Below are 20398 nucleotides of genomic sequence, written 5' to 3'. Positions count from 1 at the left end.
CCTCACGTTACCGCACAGATGAAATGTTGCCGCGGCATGGTTACAGTTTTAAATGACGCTTAAAAAGCGATCATTCATCTGCATAGAAAGAAAAGCGAGACGGGGAAGAGGAGGAATAATAAAAAGAAAATATAAGAAAGAAAGAAAAGAAGAAAAAATACTTCCCATAAGAAACAAAAGACAAAGAAACGCAAATGAGAGGAACGCTGCCAGAACCGACAGGGTCAGAGAGCACAGTTCGACTAATCAAATCCCAGTCTTGACATTTAAAGTATATACTTGGACAAATGGGTTCCTGCTAAGAACCAAGGCTAATTGGAGTTATTGAATATCCCCGACTGATTATATAACATGTTAAAATGTCAAAGGGGGTCTGCTCTCCAACTCTTTCTGTCTCCCTCTCTCTCTCTGAAGGCACGAGTATCTATACCTGTGTTGGTATTAACATTAAGAGAAGATCCGTAAAGGGTAAAGAGACCCCTAATAGCATTACCACGCAGGATGTTAAAGGCCAGACGCACATCAAAGCTCCACAAAGGGCAAAGGCCTTGTTAAGGGGCTCGGGGAAAAAGGCGAATCTGGTTTAGATATTCATGACAATTGTTTCAATCAAAGTGGCTGTTTGTCATGAGTCTGGGACATTTTGACAGACACTGATGACTGTGGCAGTCACCAGGATGCTCGAGCACACACACACTCGCTTACATATGTGTATGGACTAGTATTAAGCATGCAGAGTGCACAGATTTGTTTTTATTCTAAGCAAAAAAGTGTCCAAATAAAGTCTGCTTTCAGTTGATAATATTTCTAAACACTTGGCCATCACTTTTCGGTCTGCGGTCTTCGAACTTTGGCTGTTATTTCCAAATTTGCTTTAGTTTCCTGCTCCAAAATGGATTAGTCACGAGATGATAGAGGTATGCACTGTTTAATATATTAAGAGGGTTGGCCAATAAACATTTCGACACGTCGAAAACATTTACAGCGTTTCAAACTGTCAGGTCGTGCAGCAGCAGCAGAGACGCGAGCCCAGAGGTGCAAGAAAAAAAAGTACGTTTGAGATCCGGTATCGGCTCCACGCTGAGAGGCTCTTGACCCGGCGTGGAGCTGCCGTGTAGTGAGGAGTCAAACTGTGATTGTGTTGGGCAGCTCCCAGGCGTGAATGTGTGAAGCTGTATGAATGTGAAACAGGAGGAAAGAAGCAGCAGGACTGTTTTCCTGGATAGACGATTGTGGACTGTGGGCTTCTGCACAAACTCTACACAGCGATCATTTAAATTATTTTTAATTGAGGCTATTTCATCGTTTCATTTTGCACTGATTGCAACTTTCTCACTGGATATTTTCAGTCTGGCTTGAACTTGAACTGTATTTATCTATTAGCAGCGTTCTTCGAGCACAGCAGGAAGGTTCCTGGTTCGAACCTCGGCTGGGTGAAGTTTGCATGTTCTCCCCGTGTGAGCCTCGTATATGACACTTAAATACTACGATAAAGTCGTATAAAATCACAGCTCACATTAAAAACCTCGTCAGACGCAGGTCATGTTGTATCATATCCTTCTTTGCATCCTCTGTGTGTGATCACACGTGTACATTGTGGAAACGGTGTGTCGACAGATTGATGTCGAATCGGTTGAGAAACACTGACAGAAGTTTAAAACATCCCTTTAAGTGAGCGAGGAGGGCAAGAGGGGCCACGGGGATTTAATGAGCAGTCCAAATGGAGGCTCCGCTCTTCCTGTCTAACTCCCTCCACTCCACAACACACACACACACACACACACACACACACACACACACAGACACGGGCAGGAAAACACATCATAAGGTCAAAAGTAAGTTGTTATCTCGGGTAATGCGTTGTCCAGTGAGGCAAGACTGTCCGCTCTAATCACGCTGTCTATATTTCTGGGGGCAGAGTAAAGTTAATTTCCCCCTTAAGATGAGAATACAGGGTGAAGTTTTTAAAACTAATAGAGCGGAGCAGCGGGGTAGAAAGGGCCAATAAGATCTGACCCGGAGCGTAAATGGATTCCCAAAGGACTTTTTTTTTTTTTTCTGCTGTTTTATTTGTTTCAATCTCTGAGATTCAGTCGAAAAATCAAATCAGTGATTGTTTGAAAAACAATGGAATGGAAAAACTGACAGAGGCATAAACACACACACTCACACACACACACACACACACACACACACACAATCCTCTACAGTAAGACGTATTCGTTAACAACAGGTGTTCTGGGTACCTGAAGTGGTCTCCGTGGCTGGTCTGGATGTGGCAGGTTCCTCCGTTAGAGCAGGGGAAGCTAATGCAGGCATTGATGGGTATTTCACAGTTCTGACCCTGGAGGAGAAGAGAGGACAATGCAGGGCAAAGAAATGAATAATTGAATATGTTCCTTTCATTTTCATTCCACTATTCAAACAGAGACAACACAGCCCAGGGACGCCTTCAGATCTCCTCACTTTTCTTCTCACAGTTCCTGTGAGATCATCTTTCTCCTTTAGACTCGATATCACATTCAGGAAGTGGAAGCGGAAATAATCATCTACGTGCTAATCATGAAAACTGACGGGTGCTTGAACGGCGCAGGACGAAAAGCTCGCCTGTCGCCTGCAGGGATGCGAGTTCAATCGTTGGAAACAAGCGAACCAATGAACACAGCTGTGGTGGGAAGCTGTTGAGGGATCTGACTTATTTTTTCGGGCTGTGGATCAAGCGAATGCACGGGGACAGTCACATGAATAATTTACTGCTTCAACTCAACACCGACCAACTTCATATCACACCAATAAAAACACTTATATTATAGGCAAGGTGTAAAATATAGTTCCTGTTCTGGATTAGGAAAATCAGAAATAAGGTCACTATAAAATAAATCTTCACAAAATAAACCTCATCTTACACTACAGTGTCGGTTGTGACGCCTGTGAGCAGAGCGGTGGTACTATATCTTCTCATATTGAAGGAGTCAGAGAGGCAAAAACATCAAATCAAAGTGGATCAATCAGGTTTTATTTAAACAATGATCGTAATTTATATGAAAACTGACCCAGGACGGGGTGACACACACCTCCGGTTGTCGAATTTGTCTTCATTGCTTGCAGACAGACACCATTTATCTTTTACTTCTGTAGTAAGCAACCAATGTTCTGCTTTTGGACCACTGATTTTTTTTACTATCGCGGTCAAAGAAAAACAGCCTGAAGTGTGATGGAGGCTTGAATTAATCTATTGTGGTTGGTTAATCTGAAAATAAAGCTCCACTTTTAATTATTGTTCTTTCTCCCTCCCTTCTTACACACACACACGATTATCAGCTGACACATACTGTACGTACTTCACAGTATTCACACGCGGACACATGACACGGCCCGCTGCCTTGATTCATTGCTCTTTTTCGCCACACACCTGTTTTCTAAATAAGCAGCTTTCAGTAGGAACTGTATCATGTATCCTACACACACACACACACACACACACACACACACACACACACACACACACACACACTCAGCGTCGAGCCCTGCGGCTGTAGTTTTAATTTCAAACCACCGAACCTTTCGGCCGCCAACACACCCACTTCCTCTGATCAAAGCTGAGAGGAGGACGTTTATTCTTGCGTTCTCTCTCAATCCATCTTCATTATTTCTTCCTCTCCTTTCTTTCTCGCACTAACTATTTGTTTACGTTCTGCTTCCTCTTTCTCGCTCTTCTTCTTTTTAGCCCTTCACTACATTTATTTATCTTTTCCTATACATCCACCTCTCTCCTCCCTCCCTTCCTTCCATCTTTTATTCTCTGCTGCTCCTTCTTCCTTTCCTCTCACACATTTTAATTAACATCGTCCCAATGGATGCTGACACAGAAAGGAAAACATACACACAGACATGTACATGCACACACACACACACACACACACAGCCTACAGTCCCTGTTTCCCAGTCTGTGACCTTGGCAAGTGATGTTTTAATTAAAAGTGAGATTAAGGCTTTGTCCTGCTGTAAAAGCCCAAAGGTTATGAGGTGTGTGTGTGTACACATGAGACCATAAGAGTATCTTTTAAGAACCCACTGATCTCTCCACACACACACACACACACACATGTATATTCCACACATCACCACCTCCTGCTAGTAGATTTGCATGTCTTCACTAATGCAGGGGTCTTGACAATTATTACACCGTCTGTCTTCTGGTCGGTCGATACCTCCAGTGCAGCCAGCTGCAGTCATCATTTCTCTATTGACGGACAGGTAGAAACATTATGTATGCAAGGCCGGAGCTAAGCCTGATAATGCTGCTAATACCGCCGGCTTATGCAGAGCGGATATCCATCTATAGGGTAGCTTTTTCTTTTTTTTAACACGTGCAGCCGATTCCATGCACCAGGCGGCAAAAGTGACGTTTTTTCCTGCAGCCGTGCCACCTGGATTTCATAATTCAGAGCTCGAGTAAACAGGGGAATCATCGAATAACAGTTATTTACAGTGTGTGACGGCGCAGGGAGCTGGTAATAAGGACGAAGAAGATGGAACGTGGCACGTAAATTGTCAGGGTTCAAGGACTGATTCATGCCGTTGCAGCACCTGCTAAAATGTATTTCCACTTCTGATGAGCCGACGTTGGAAATGTCTCCTGATAAACAGCAGAGATGATGGTGGAAGATGCATCGCAGCAATAAATGAATAAGAACGTGGAGCTAAATCAAAGAATGAAGTACCCAACATAAACAATCTCACTGTGATACTTTGTGCAAATCAGTGTTACCCCAGCTCACCCCGCTTCCACTTCAAAGTGCATCTCACCTTGAATCCGTACGGACAGGTGCAGTGGTAGGATCCGGTAGCATCAGAGACACAGGTGCCGTTGTTTTGGCAGGGCGCTGCCAGGCAGGGGGCGCACTTTGACATCAGGCTGATATCTACGGGACCTGAGGAAGGAAACGGAAAGCAAGAAAAGCAGATGAGAGAAGGAAGAGGAGGAGGAGGAGGAGGAGGAGAGAGGGATTAAGATAAGAAGACAGAGAAGGAGAGAAGAAGAAAAGACATACATATTTAGTGATAGTGTGCTGAGAGGCACTCCCATGGACTTCATTTAATGGATGGTGTCTTAAGAAAAGGCCTCAGAGGAGAAAAAAAAAGGAAGAGCTTAGGAGAGCAATAAATGTGATTTGTTTCAGAGGCCAGGGCATGTGGAAGCAAGAGGAAGAGGAAGAGGAAGAGGAAGAGGAAGTATTTGATTCAGTCTGATGATGTATGGCTCCTCTACGCCTCAACAAGAGTTTGATCTCCACAGCCACGGTTTTCAACTACAACACTTCCTCTGATAAACACATGTGTTAGAGTATCTCCGTACATGCAGGATCAGAGTTTTCGAGATGGATTTTTTCCGGTGTGTAAAAAAAGTCGACTTCTAAAGTCTTTTTCCCTCCCTGGTTTGAGAGCAGGGGAGCCCTGGGGCAGGTAACGTTAGAGGTCTGCTGCTCCCGTGCTCCATCTGCATGAGTGAAATACGACTGGAGGGACGAGGAGAGGCAGCGCTCTTTTAAAGAAACAGTCTGATGCGTTACCCAACAGCACAAACAGCCTCAGCATGGACAGGTCACACAGTTTGTAATTTTCATAATCTGCATGTTTTTGGAGGGGGGTGAAACCAAAGTCCGCTGTGTTCAAACTCGGAGTATTCTTGGCTCTAGACAGCCGACCGCTGATCTGCAACTCACATAATCATGTAAATATAAAACCACTGACAGCTCCCCTCATCGAAAATAATGGAAACTTGTCCTCAGAGCTGGATACAAGTCCAACTCTTCAGACTGCCTGAAGACAAAACCCAGATCTTACAAACTGTGAGGTCAAAGATAAAATACTTCAACAAAGGATCAAGCCTCATAAAAAATCTGTTCTTCTCTGAGACAATGTGACCGAGATGGAAGAGTCCGAGCACAGAACCGATTCCCTCACTGCCACGTATCGCTGCTCTGAACACCTTTCTGCACGTTAATCTGCCAGAATCCAGGGATTAACCCAATGCTAAAACAGGTCAACACTGATATGCATGTACAAATAATAATGTAATGTGTCGGTGAGCAGAATAAAGAGGAGGCTCTTTACCTTTACACTGAAACTTGTTGAGCGGCGTGGTGAGCAGGAGCCTGTCGGCCATGTCAGGAGGTCCGGTACAACGAGCGATGCCTGCAAAAACACACTTAGTTCATACTTTGCAACTTCTCTCACATAAAACAGGAGATGCACATCTATAAATATTTAGGTTACAGGTGTTTTAATCACATCTGGATTGTGATTTTTCTTCTTACCGGGCTCTTTGAAGCCAGCCTTGACCCACTGAGAGAGCCAGCGCAGGTCACAGTTACAGTACAGAGGGTTGGCACCCAGAGCCCTGGACGCAAACACACAATGACAAATATAATCCACAACTTGCACTGAGGACGCTTGCGTACACAGGCAGATATAAGGAGCTGCACTTACAGGTGGGACAGAGAGGTGAGGTGGTTGAAAGCTCCTTCTGGTATGGTTGAAAGGTCGTTGCCGTGGAGGGTGCTGGAGGGAGAGCGGGAAAAACAAGAAGCGCGCATGAATATTAAACACAAAAAGTGACCTTGTTACAGATTCAAGCGCTTACTTTTTGACCCATTGTTAATTTTAATGTGTAGTTAATTAATTGATGAAGTGTTCAGTGTCCCTTCATAATCACGCTCTGTGCGGCGGAGGAGATGAATGAGAAGCAGCATTCTGACCTTTTCGCTTCAAGCCCAGGATGCTACCAGCTACGTACACTCCCACTGTGACTAATGCTGCAGCATTGTTTCTGTTTCTGCTACTGCTGGAGTCTGTGCATGACTGCAGGGAGGATGAGGACGGGTGTCGTCCACCTTGTGAACCTGCCATCCAACCGCTCCATCACCCAGTATTAGAGAGGCTGCAGAGAGTGCAAACTGTATGCAACAAACATTCAGTTCTACCTCAGCTTAGAGCAGCCTGAATACTCTATAGCAGTGTTTCTCAGACGTAGGCCAGCCCTGCTCAGCTGCAGACAGTTTACGTCTATCTTCACGTCACATTTTAGTTCATAACTAATCACGGATGTATGCACGCACCACGGAAATGAACGTGACGACGTATCGGGCTGATATTGAAACAAAACCAGCACTATCTTTAGTTTAATTTCAAACTGTAGACTGTCAGTGATCCGAAATGTTATAACAGTACCACTACAGGGAGGTCGCGTACCACCAGTGGTGCTCAGGACCACAGTTTGAGAACCAGACACACTCCTGCCTGTAGTATTCCTGTTACATCACTGTGATAACAAACTATTTAAAGTATATTTTTTGGGCTTTTATGCCTTTAATGTATAGCCACCGACCACCCCAACAAACTATTCTAGAGGAAACATGACTTCAGATATAGTCGAAGGGTCTCAGTCGTCTTTCTTTGAGAGGAGTTAAATCAGGACTTGTGTCTCCTCCAGGCTTCTGGATCTACAACCAAGTCCAGTCATGGGTCATGGACCGACTGTGCTTATGTCGACACAGCAGCTGGTATAACCCGACTTTAACGCTGCATTTAAGGCTTGTCCACAGATGATGAACGTCCTACCGACTCCTCTTACAATCAGTGTCTAAACAAACCTGCTGCCTCACATCCGTCATATCAGAAGTGAGTGAAACTGACAGCCCAGCTGCCTAATGCTCCATTTTCTGCAAACCAATACACCAACCCCTGACTAGCTGCATGCTGAATTATTTAAATTATTTGTGGTTCCTCAGCTGCAGACACGCCATCATCACCTTCTATAATGGAAAATAAATAAAATATTTATGAAAGAGTAACACAAAATAAACAGAAAGCTTATTTTCATTGCCGGGCAATAAAGCTTGTCCTGCTCTCTGAATGGAATATAAACTGTCTCATATGGTCATCGCGCGTGTGTGTGTGTGTGTGTGTGTGTGTGTGTGTGTTTGTGTGTGTGTGTCACAGGCTGCAGGCTCTGATGTGTGTCGGTGTGAGCATTTTTGTTTTATGCCTTTGGGTTTGTGTGTGTGTGTTTGTCTGAAACTTTTGTCTCCAAGGGCTCAGACACTGCAGAGTGTGTGTGTGTGTGTGTGTGTGTTTGTGTGTGTGTGTGTGTGTGTGTGTCCTTTGTGTCTCGCCATCTGAGTGTGTTGCCTGCTGGATATAAGTTCACATTCCATTAGAGCGAAGGGATGTAGCAGGGGACAGCCATCAAACCTCCACTATTGGAAAACTGTATGTGTGTGTGTTTTGTGTGCATAATTCAGTGTGTGTGTGTGTGTGTAGCAGAGTGCAGGCATGTGTACAACTTTGTTTGTGTGTGTGTGTGTCCCGTGTAACTTCACGTGTTCTGTGTGTGTTTGTGCATCTATGTACGGTGGTCTAACAGCCCCCGCGTAAGGCTGGCCCAGAGGGGGTTGTGGGTAATGAGGAAGTGACAGTGATGGCTGCCTGGCAACCAGTTGCTATGCGGGGGCAGAAAAGGGACCAGTCCCCACGGCAACATCAACTAAAATGAAAGGAAGAAAGGAGGGAAGGAAAAGAAAGAAAGAAAAAAAAAAGCGATCACTAAACTTCTGCAAGGTGAAAGCCTCGTCAGTCGATACGCAGAGAAAAGGCCAGAAACAAAGACACACACTGACTTTCTCTCTCTGAACATCCACCTCTGACATATCGGGGTGGAGGTGCAAATCACAGAGGTGGAAACTTTGGGAAGTTTTCTTGTCATTTGGCTAAAGTGACCTTCTAAGAGATGCTAACAAATGACCTTAAAAAAGTGTCTGACCAGCCTCTGAAACTCGTGTTTGTGCTGATCTGTTTGCCTCGCCTTGCTGCAGTGATGCACAGACGTACTCCAGGACACTGTGACATCACTGCTGGGCGTGGTTACAGGTCCAACAAGGCAAACTGTACAGTATAAAGAATAGATATGATGTTTGTAATGTTTCAAAGCTCAAAACATGCAGTGCTTTTTGCCACCATGTTGGTAATCCTGCCTCTTCTGCCTCCTGGATAATCTAAAAATCTGTAAAGACGTGGATCATCAGTGGACCGGACGCCCAGATGCTCAAACAAGCCACCTGTAAGGGCCCCCACCTGTCAATCAAAGCGTCCACGCTCTTAATCCTGCATAACATTAAGCCTTAATATAATGTGAACAGGTGAGTTGTATAAAAGCTACAGAGACCAAAACTGTTTTTTGTACCAGGCTGTAAACATGTTTATTTCTGCTGTGAAGTTGGACATTTGGACATGGGGACTTATGGAGACTGACTCACTTCTGGAGCCAGCCTCAGGTGGACGTTAGAGGAACTGCATTTTTTTGCCACAGCCACGAATGTTGCTGCTTGTTCCAAACCACTGTCCATTAGTGATTGTTGGAGGCTTCAAACTTCTCAGTTCCTCTTTAACCACAGATATTTGTAACATCCTGAAGATAAGTTACAATTTTAAAGACGTCACAGACGACGACGACACGCAGGATTCAAAAGTAAATTCTGCGTTTTGCAGCCGCTCATGTGTGTGTGTGTGTGTGTGTGTGTGTGTGTGTGTGTGTGTGTGTGAGAGGATGCTCCGACAGCAATATTAATGTGCGCATCGTGCGTGTGTGCATGTGGGCTTGTGAGACAGAGGGTGGACAACCAGATGGATGACTGAGAGAAACAGAGGCTGAAGGTCGATTCGTCAAACACAACACTGGGCGGAGAGAGAGAGAGAGAGAGAAGGAGGAGAGAGAGAGAGGGACATGAAGGGAGAGAACAGAGCATGCAGATAGAGAGGGAGTATTAAAGAGCTGATGAGAGATCGTCACTTTTATCTTTTTTACTACCCTGAAACAACAAATAATTGGGCGGCTGTGACTCATTCTGTGACCGAGTCTTAACATGGCACTCGGTCTGGCACCGGGGGAGTGATTAAACTTTGATTTAGCTCAGGACTGTAACCAGCAAAGGAGAGTGTATGAATATTGAATCCACTGCGGCACTTGAAGATGAAGCTTGCTACTCACAGCAGGCGAAGCGCCTTGAGCCCGTCAAAGGCATGGACCGGGATGCAGCGGATCTGGTTATAACTCAGGATGCTGGAAGACAAAAAAAAACAAGGTCACAAGACTCCGGATGCACAGTTTTATGCTCTTGGATATACTCATTTTAAGTTATTTCTCTCTTGTCTTGTCAGAGTACATCCCTGAATAAATAAAAATTAATGTAGAAGGACCGAGGGGGATAAAGAGACAAAGAAGGAGGGGGGTGACACAGCAGATCTGCTTTATTACAGAACCTGAAGGCACTGTGGGTTAAACAGGGGGAAATAAATAAGGGAGCCGCATTTCAAGTAGAAAAAAACAGGTAGAGGTAAAAGAAAGAAAGAAAAAAAAACAGCCAGAGGCAAAGCCGAGGCTCTTGGCACGTCAAACTTCCACACCACAGTTCAGGTTCTCACTTTAGAAGCTGCTAATGAACCAAAAAATTAGGATTATAAATGAATTAACGTGAATGAATGAGATAAAATTGGCGATGCTGATCATGTAAATTGATCAGATTGCTGTCTGATCTGTATTTTTAAGACAAACAAGAAAATTTGTTTCCAGTAGGTCGAAATATGTCTCAGAAGAAAGAGCGGGAAACAATCTTTCTCATCTCTTACTTGAAATTAACACCGTGGCATGGAAGCCTCGAGAAATCAAAGCCAATAAATCAACAAACAGAGCCCAGAGAATCTGATGTGGAAAGTGAAACGCTGTCCTCTACCTCGAAAACCTCCTCTAACTCTTGGCATAGAAAGGTGCGCTTGAGCAAGGCATTCAGCTCGGAGAGCGTTCCACTGATGCTATCTGCAGGATAACAGTGGAAGCCTGTGGTCGCGCTGGGCAGCTCCCAGGCGTGAACGAGTGCAACTCCATGAAATATGAAACGGGGCGTTGTTGGAAAAAGAGCGAAAAATATGCGCAGTCAACTTTCCCTGTGACGCACAAAATCCTGTGAAGATGTGTCAAATCCATGTAACAGATAAGACAGATCTGAAGGCAAGAAAGATCAGCCCAGCAATAAAAGGATTCAGTAAGATGGATGGCAAAGTGTTGAAGAGAGGTGAGTTTAAGAGGAGCTAAAGCAGATTATAATTTAACAGGTTCGTTGAAGGAGAGCTGGAGGAGAGGAGCAGGAAGACCACATGTGATAAAAGAAGCTGGAAATGAGACAGAGCAGGGTGGAGACAGACGATGTCTGTGGTAAGAGGAGGACGTACGACTGAAAATAAAGCATGATGAAATGAGAACGGGGGAGAAAGATGAAGACACAGACAGGAAAGAAAGAAGACGGATGCACATGCACACACACGATCCATATGTACTCACAGTGTGGCTAGCTGAGTCATGTTGTTGAAGGTGTACGAGGCCAACGTGCTGATGCTGTTGTTGCTCAGGTCCCTGTGTAGATACAAAGCATGTTAGATCTGCACAAGGATACCGAGGACGTATTCTGGTCAAGGTTATGCGAGCGGTACGTACACCAGTGACAGCTGCTTCAGGAATGCCAGCTCCTTGGGCACAGATGTCAGCATATTACCCTCCAGGTAACTGCAAGGAAAGGTGCAATGTTAATGTGGTATGTATACGCAGGTATACACAAATATAGACCTGTGGGGAGGTAGCACATAAAAGTTTTGCAACTTCTGTTACATGAAACAGAGCTGGAGATGATGTGGGACCTGTTTATGGCACATTCACCACAGGGTGCAGCATCTTCTATGTAATATTTTTGGTGCTGTGCTCTGCAGAGTGATAATTAAAGGAATAGTTTAAGAGTTTTTTGATTATCTTAGCTTAGCACAAAGACTGGGAGCGGGAGGAAACAGCTCCAAAGTTCAAAACCGTCAAAGCCGGCGTTTTTACTCCCACGAAGGATCTCTGATGGTTGCCTGGCAACCTCGCCGTGACCACAAGACTCCGGGAAGTGACTGCGACCCCGTGGAAAAAAATAACTTCAGCAAAACATGTCTCGTGTGGAAAACCACAAAGGAGTTGTCGCGTTTCCCATTTTTCGGGTTTGAGCGAAAAGAAAACAAACAAACAAAAAAAAATATAGAATGTTTGATTCAGAGGAGTTGGCATGGCATGTGATTTAACCTTGGACAGAGCCAGGACAGCTGTTTCCCTCCGTCCTGCTTCCAGCTAAGCTACAAACAGACATGAAAGCGATACGTTCTCGTCTAACTCCTGGAGAAAAAAGTGAACATGTGTATTTCCAAAAACGAAGGACTGCTCGGTTAAACAAAGAGCGAAGCTAAACATTTGTTAGATTGTATTTCTAAACCAAGAAGGAGGATGTGAAATGGAATATGGGAGGTCATCTCTGGAACCAGACAAGAGGTACATGTAGTCAGCTCGTACGCTGACGCACAGGTCGGATTCATTCATAAATCACAGAGGAAGATTTTCTCTCTGAATTCACGACGACACGGCCGATCACGACGGGACAAGATGACACGATAACACGCGTGTGGAGGAGTCTGAGACTAACACGACGGTTTTCATCGCGTCTCTTTAAACACATTCAAACCTCGACGTTAACACACTGCCGTCTTTGTGAGCGTGTTACAAAACAGACACACACTCACGCACACAGATTTTATGATCCGCCGCTTCCTCCCTCTGTCTCAGGTCAGAAGTAGGTCATGTGGACAGTATGATGGAGTGTCTTCTTCAGCCTGATCGATACCTAATCACTGCTATTGACCCCGCAGAGCAGGCCTATTTCACAGCAACCTTGGTTTCAGTGTGCATGTGTGTTCGTGTGTGTGTGTGTGTGTGTGTGTGTGATTATTCACCTCCCCTACACGAGATTTCAGCCCTACCTTCTCCTCAATGTGCTGATCTCGATTAACACTGTTTTACCTTTTTATCCTACATCAATTAAACAATTACTATCATTATAGACATTCCTTTCATTGGTCCAATCCCATCTGTCCTAAAGACAAGACTAGTTACAAGACTGTGATGTTCAGGAAAACCATCCGGGCTGTTAACATGCCAACAGAAGCTATCACATTAACATGAGGAAGTATTATTAACTTTATTAGATAATTACAAGTTTAATTAACTTTATTTTGTCAACAGGTTCCACATATTTGTATGAAGTTATTTAAAATCTAAATATTATATCCATCTAACTTAATTAACTTGTATCAGAGTAACCCAATGAAAAACTGACTTTGGATCAACAAGTGATATTTACTGTAAGCTGACTTAAATGCAGTCTGTTATGTTATGTTGTGTATACATATTTACATACATACTTGTTTTCTCTCTTTTCAGTGTCTCTTTGCTGACAGTCTATCTAAAAAAAGGACATCACCTTTTCATAGTAGCCACAGTTGAAAGTAAAAAGCTCTCACGCTTCAGGCGAAGTGGACTTTGGCTTCTTTAGAGGCATCTTGGAAGTGACTGAATCATTTTTTAAATATTTGTAAGAAAACAACCCAAGGACACTTTTTGGTCTCCTCTCTCAGCCGCCTGTCTCTGCTCTGTCTTTCTGTTTGACAATATAATGTATTAGACAGCGTTTGAGTGCTACACCGATTCATGACATCCAAACAAACGCATAAACACGCAAATAGCCGCGTTACTCACTTTGCCTATAAACCCATCAGATCACACAGAGAGTGTGTATTTACTAAATGGTTTGCTAGTTCCTGAAGCAGCAGCGGGAAAGCTGCCGCATCGATATTGCACTGCAGCAGAGTGTGTTTACGTGTGCGTGACTTTGCATGTAATCATTGACAAAGATGCCCATTTCTGTTTGTGTGCATGCTCGTGCGCTCGCCGGCTTTTGTGTGTGTGAACAACAGAGTGTGTCCTTGTGTTCTAGTTTGCTTGTGTGTGTGTGTGTGTGTGTGTGTGTGTGTGTGTGCGCCTGACTCACAGCTCCGTGGTGTCCTTGGGAATGCCCTTGGGCAGAGAGTGCAGCCCTCTGTTGCTGCATCGCACCACGGTGTCTGAGCACGTGCAGACGTCAGGACAACCAGACGCAGGAAGACAACCATTATCCTCAGCACCTGAAGAGAGAGAGAAAGAGAGAGAGAGAGAGTCAGATATTTGGGGGATACAGAGAAGGACAGACAAAGGAGGGGGGAGGAAATGAAAGAGGGAAAGAGGATGAGACAGGTTAGAGAGAAAAAAGAGAAAGAGAGGGACGCAGAAGTGTGGCACATGGTCAATTCCACTCGACTCTGCGCTCAGCACTTTTAACGAGTACTTTATAATCCATATCAAATGACCAGGGGCTGCTAAAAAAGCAGCTACACCGGTGTGCTTCAACATCTGGCTGAGGACCTGCAGACAGGTCACAGTGATATTTAAAAAAAAACTCCTCAAATGACTCTGGAGAAACACTGAGCAGATGTTGATGGGATGGCTCTGCAACAACTTTGAAAAGTTCTGTATATACAGCAACAAAGTGAAAGTTGACGCAGCGGCGCCCGCGGTGACCTGCGAGCGGTACGAGCTGCATTCATACCAAGACGTGAACGTCCTTCATCTATGACAGAGGACAAACGAGTACAGCAAACATGTGACGGACTGTGATCTTTTAACACTCAGAGATAAGAGTGATCACAGACTGGAGTGTTGTTCTTGGCTTAAAACATCTCCCATTTACTTGACTGACAGACAAAGACACACACACACACACACACACACACACACACACACAGCTTTAATCTAGCGCTGCAGTATGAAAATAGCTGAACTGTGGTCCCAAATGTAAAACAAGCCGAGTTAAAACCATAATGAAGGATAATGAAGACCGGACACTAAGCCAATAATAACATCAGAGTTTGTGTGTTTGTGTGTACTCGTGTGTGTGTGTGTGTGTGTGTGCAGAGAGGGAGAACGATGAGGAATGAGAGAGGCCAAGTTTCGACTCATCTGTGTTCATACTTCATGCCTTTACTTCAATGCACGTACTGTATGTGTATGCACGCTCACATTCAGTTTGTTGAACAGCTCTCCCCGCCGTCCTGTGGCCATTTTCTCCTTCACTTTGTAGTTTTCTAATTGTGCTAATGCCTAAATGTCGGGTAAATGGGCGTTTATGTTCCTGGAGCAGCGTGCAGCGAGTGTATACGTGTGTGTCTTATCTGATGTGTGTGTGTGTAGGTTGTGAGTCCACAGGGAGGTGTAGCCGTGGGCTGACTCGCTCTACAGTTGGCTGATTGAACTAACATCTTAAATGTGCGCTAAATATCTTTCTCACAAATTCAATTAACTTTACCTTTCCCCCGGCTGCCTCTGGACAACTTAACAGTCATTTTACTCAACTATAAATAGACCGGACATGTGGACCTTGGTTCTGTGTGTGTGTGTGTGTCTTTGCTTCTATTCTTTGGAGAACCAGTTTGGAGATTTACACCTTCAGAGTGTCGCCCCCTGTTTGGTAGTTTGTTTGTCGGACTGTCAGCAGGATATCTTCAAACCTTCGAGGACACGCCGGCGTTGAGCCAAAGAACAATTGATTCGATGTCGGTGATGATGTAGATGTTTGATTTCCACCATCAAAAGCAATAGAGTAGTAGTTGTAGGTGTACAAGATTTTTAAAAAACCTGCTGGCGTACATGTTTTAGCTCGGTTATCATCAATTCTCACAGATGAATTCACATTTACGACTTCCTATATGCTGTTTTATGTTGGCTGGGAATTGGGATTAGCACAGAGTTAAGATTAGACATCGTAAGGTCCGTGTAAGGACAGAAGTACAAGAGCTTAAATTATCAGCCTCGCAAATTTATGTTTGTGCAGCTGAGTGTGTGTGTGTGTGTGCACGCGCAAAACCCAAGAACAAATATTAAGATCTGATACCATCTTAGAGTTTCCTCACTTGAGCCAACACAACTAACTACTTTCCAAAGTCATTTTCAGTAAATGGTTGCAGCACAGCTACAGGAAATTAGAAAAGTATAATGAAGAGAGAGAGAGAGAGGAAAATAAGGGGATATCGAAAAAAGTGTAAAGCTATAAAGAATGAAAGAAAAGGGGGGAAAAGGGAAAGAAGAGATGTAACAGACAAGGAGAGCCAGACCACACTTTGTCTATGGCGTCAAACTTGGCGGGCCAAGTCGACAGCCTAAGTCGCTATAGGCAGGCATCGTCGTGGTAACAGCAACGTCACTGTAGAAACCACAGGCTGATGTCATGTAGGGCTGCTGTTTGCCAGTGGTTACTGATCATTGTGTCCTTACAACACCCCACTGAGGATGTGTGTGTGTGTGTGTGTGTGTGTGTGTGTGTATCTGCTGGCTTAAGTCGTGGGATGATGGAAGTTTTTTTGCAGTGCGTATCTGGAAGGCTTGGTAAAGTTTGACACACAAGGACCCCTGCCCACTTCGAGTCGAGTCCAGTGCAAGAGGGCTGACATACCTGGAGTGTCTGTCAGTAAAACTGCCCAGAGATGAACTGATTTTCTGTTCTTTCACTATGATAACGAAGAAAAGAAATCAAAAAGTTATCCGAGTAAGAGGGGAGGCTCACCGTCACATGTGAAGTCTGGGGTGGCGACGTCCTGGATGGGGATCTCCTTGAGGAAGGCCGGCTTCTGGCAGCGAGGGTTTCCGCTGACCACCCTCGTCTTCTTCAGCCACTGTCCGAGCCAGGCCAAGTGACAGTCACACACGTACGGGTTGGACAGGAGGTTACTATGAGAGGGACAGATGAAATAAAAACGAAGGTCAGCGCAAACCAAAATACAGTCATACACGTGAATGCATCTAGATGGAAGACAAAGAGAGGCGGGGAGCGGGAGGGGGAACAAAAGAGAGGCAAAGGAAGAAAAGGTTATCAGTTATTTTTATTCATTTTGTGAAGTACGAGAGAGACGGAGGATGAGGAAGAAAAGGCGGAACTGTGAAAGAGAGAAAGGGAAGAGAAAAGGTTATCTGTACAGTTTATTCATTTTCCATTGGTTATCATTGCATTCGGTTGCTTTTGTAACGCCGCTCATGTAATATTTATTTATGCTGAGCCATATTTAAAGTGAGCAGAGTGGCAGGAGGCGTCGGCAGCATAGAGTAGACAGAGTTAAAGTTAAAGCTGCTCTGGGCGTCGTAACTCTGCCGGCACATCCAGGAGAGAGATGAAAATGATCAAGGATGATCAGTCAGTGTCTGCTGCAGCTCGTTGTCTTGTTAATATTATAAAATAATGGCATTAAACCAAAAATAATTGTGTAAAAGTGTAACTAAACGCTCAAACCAGATCAAACTGAAGTACATTTGAGAGCGTTGTTGACTGATTCAGGTCTAAGTCTTGACATTTGGGTGCAAAGTATTTGAATTATACATATTGTATTATAAGTATGCGTAGCTACACCCTCTACTGGTTGAAACCTGGCTATTGCAGTTGAATTTTGCTATTGGCTGAAGCCGTGGCAGCTTTCATCACAACCATCTCAACACCATGTCTGATATAAGCAGCGTCTCCTGACTGGACTGTGGCCTGCTACGTATCCTCCAGTTGTTGAGTTGTTAGCTTCACTAACGTTATAACTGATTTACCACACGGAAACTTATAGAAACGATTATGAACGTTTTGGAGTGGCTGTCGAAGCTCAGGCGCGCTGACCGCAGATGCTCATAGCCGATACGTCGGGTCAGCTCTGACTAACGCTGTATTCCTGTTACACTGAGCAGCGTCACCTCTCTCTCGTCACACATTACTGAGTCCTGGAAATGACTTGGCAAGCAACTTTTAAAAAATCTCAAGCTCAAATGAAGAAAGTTGTGACATTTTCTTCTCAGTTCTCGGCTGTTAGATGCAAAATATCAACAGCGTGCTACAGAAAAACACAAATTAACGGTGCTGTTGAAATAGTTCAGCGGTATAAGTTCAGAAGAAACACAAGTGGAAAACTTGGGGACTTGAATTTTTAGCAGTGCAGCGTTTAGTGTATTAAGAAGTCACATGTATCTCTTTAATGATGATGGTGCGCCTCCAAATTGCGTCAGGAGATATGCGAGTGGCATATTGCCTTTCACTGTGTCTGCCAAACTAATAAACCTGAAGGCTGCTGTTTGTGCTACAATATTAATGGTGTGCTGCTATAGATAGGGACGAGTTATTTCCTCATTTCCCCTGTAATGAATTGACCTCAGCGCGTAGCAACCAGACCTAAGCTAAATCCCTTCCTTCCTTTTCAGCGCGTTAATCTTTTAATTAAACGGACAAACTCTGTTGGGGAAACAATGCGCTAAAAATGGAGACGTATTAAAAAATAGTAAGAGGGAGTGATCTTTCTTTTTTTTTACGCCAATCAGCAGGCAGGTGAGCAAAGCTGAGTTCATGCATGCATCCGTCTTCCTCCACCGTCCCCATTCCCCTGTTTTGTTTCATCAAGCAGAGACTTCGATCAAAGATGACACGAACATAACGGGAGAGAGAGCGAGAGTGGGAAGCAGAGAGCATAGAGGGGATGTGGGGAGAGATTTCTGGCCTGGCATGTTCACTGTAAAAAAAATAAAATATATAAAATATACATATAAAAATCAACTTGTAGTTTTTTATTGAGCTGAGAAAACCTATGATTTACATCCTGGGTGGTCAGACGTTTGAAGAAAGTTCTCACACACACATATTCCACTTCCCCCTTCCCAACAATAATGTTATGTGACAGGTTAATACTTGTCAAAACATTACTTCATGGCAGTTCTGTACTTTTCTGCACACACCGAACGCCAGTCAACATGTTCACACACACACACACACACACACACACACACACACACACACACACACACACACATAACGTGAAAGAATATGCCATCCAAGAATCCATGTCTTAGTCACAGCAGGTGTGCACATCTTTGGCAAGATGAAAACAAGCTTGCAGATGCTATTGTGTGTGTGTGTGTGTGTGTGTGTGTGTGTGTGTGTGGGCGTGCAGATGCTGGGATATATTTAGCTTTGATAACAAATGTCCTGGGATCCAGACCAATCTAGTCGATAATGATGGAGAGCATCTGTGAGGAGAACAGTGTCCAGAGAGCAACATGTGTGTAAATGTGTGTGTGTGTGTGTGTGTGTGTGTGTGTGTTTTGCATGGTAGATAACTCCCACAGCAGGGCTAGACTTTGAGAAATTAGAGGACAGAAAAGAGCGAGACAAAGGAGGAGGAGGAGGATTCAGCCAGATTTGAAGAAGACAGACAAAAAGAGACAGTGGCGCACGGCGAGAGGCTGAAGGGAATAATGAGAGGGAGATGAACAAAACAACAAACAAACAGGAGAATAAGGACTGGAAGAGAGAGAGAGAGAGAGAGGGAGAGAGAGAGAGAGAGAGAGACATCAGATATGACTCACATGGTGGAGAGGGAGTGCAGGGTGGAGAAGGCTCCTGGGGCGATGCTGGAGATCTTGTTGTCGTACAGCGACAGCAGACGCACAGAGCTCAGGCCCGTGAATGTGCTGTTGTCAATGCAGGTGATCTGGTTGCTCCTCAGCATCCTGGAAAAAAAAAAAACACACATATATATCGAAGTGAGTGAAAGTAGAACGTTTACTTTGACCATGAAGACCTCCAGAGTCTCGTGGTTAGATCTCATCGCCAGTGGTTAGATTGACTTTTGTAAGGAGGAGGAGGAGCCCTTCTTCACTCACAGTGGTCATTATCTCTCTTTTATCAATTTATAACCTACTTATTTATATCTCACATTAGTTCACACATCGGTAACTTATTTAGCCTACATTACACCATCAATCGACACTGCAATTTGGAATCAATTCACATATTAACAATACTTATTTACATCCCATCAATTTACACTATTATTTGCTTTACTTATTTACATCTCACACCATAAATCGACATCAATCAAATCGATTCTTTGCCTAACTTTCTTACATGTCACATCATCAAACCAAATATGAGCAGTCGCCAGTCATTACAACTAATTCATAACTTTCCAAATAGGACTTACAAGCGGATTCAATGATAAAGCTCTGACACAGCGCACTGGAAACAGTGAACAGACTGATGTAGCCTACTGATATTTGACATGGTAAAAGAGGGGAGGTCCAAACTAATCATTTTAAAAAGTCGTATAATGGTAACTACGCCCATGTTGATTATTATAAACACCGAAACAGAGGGAGCTCCTGCTGGCTGTAGGTTAAGAGGTGGAGCTGAGCACCGGAGGGCTCCGGCCCAATTTAAACTCTGCTCATCGCCCAAATTTAAATCCGATTTCTTTTTTTAAGATTATTTTTTTGGGCCTTTTATGCCTTTAATGATAGTACAGCTGAAGATAGACAGGAGCAGAGAGAGGGGGAGTGACACGCAGTAAATTAGCCGTCCGATGCGGGATTCGAACC

At 44.1% G+C, this 20398-nt stretch overlaps 1 protein-coding gene across 1 annotated transcript in view; it reads right to left on the bottom strand.

Moving 5' to 3' along the window:
• Nucleotides 1-20398, bottom strand: part of slit3 (slit homolog 3 (Drosophila)) — a 232266-nt gene that overhangs the window by 18734 nt on the left and 193134 nt on the right. Inside the window, exons 19-29 of the mRNA XM_027281844.1 lie at nt 19388-19531; nt 16566-16729; nt 13962-14094; nt 11549-11617; nt 11396-11467; nt 10049-10120; nt 6493-6564; nt 6321-6403; nt 6118-6198; nt 4810-4934; nt 2247-2344 (exon numbers count right to left, since the gene is read on the bottom strand). Coding sequence (XP_027137645.1) covers nt 2247-2344; nt 4810-4934; nt 6118-6198; nt 6321-6403; nt 6493-6564; nt 10049-10120; nt 11396-11467; nt 11549-11617; nt 13962-14094; nt 16566-16729; nt 19388-19531 — 1113 coding nt within the window. The remainder of the gene's footprint in view (nt 1-2246; nt 2345-4809; nt 4935-6117; nt 6199-6320; nt 6404-6492; nt 6565-10048; nt 10121-11395; nt 11468-11548; nt 11618-13961; nt 14095-16565; nt 16730-19387; nt 19532-20398) is intronic.

Source organism: Larimichthys crocea, chromosome I (assembly GCF_000972845.2).
Source record: "Larimichthys crocea isolate SSNF chromosome I, L_crocea_2.0, whole genome shotgun sequence".
In the NCBI taxonomy this organism is placed as follows: domain Eukaryota; kingdom Metazoa; phylum Chordata; class Actinopteri; family Sciaenidae; genus Larimichthys; species Larimichthys crocea.
This window is presented reverse-complemented; position numbering and strand designations above follow the sequence as displayed.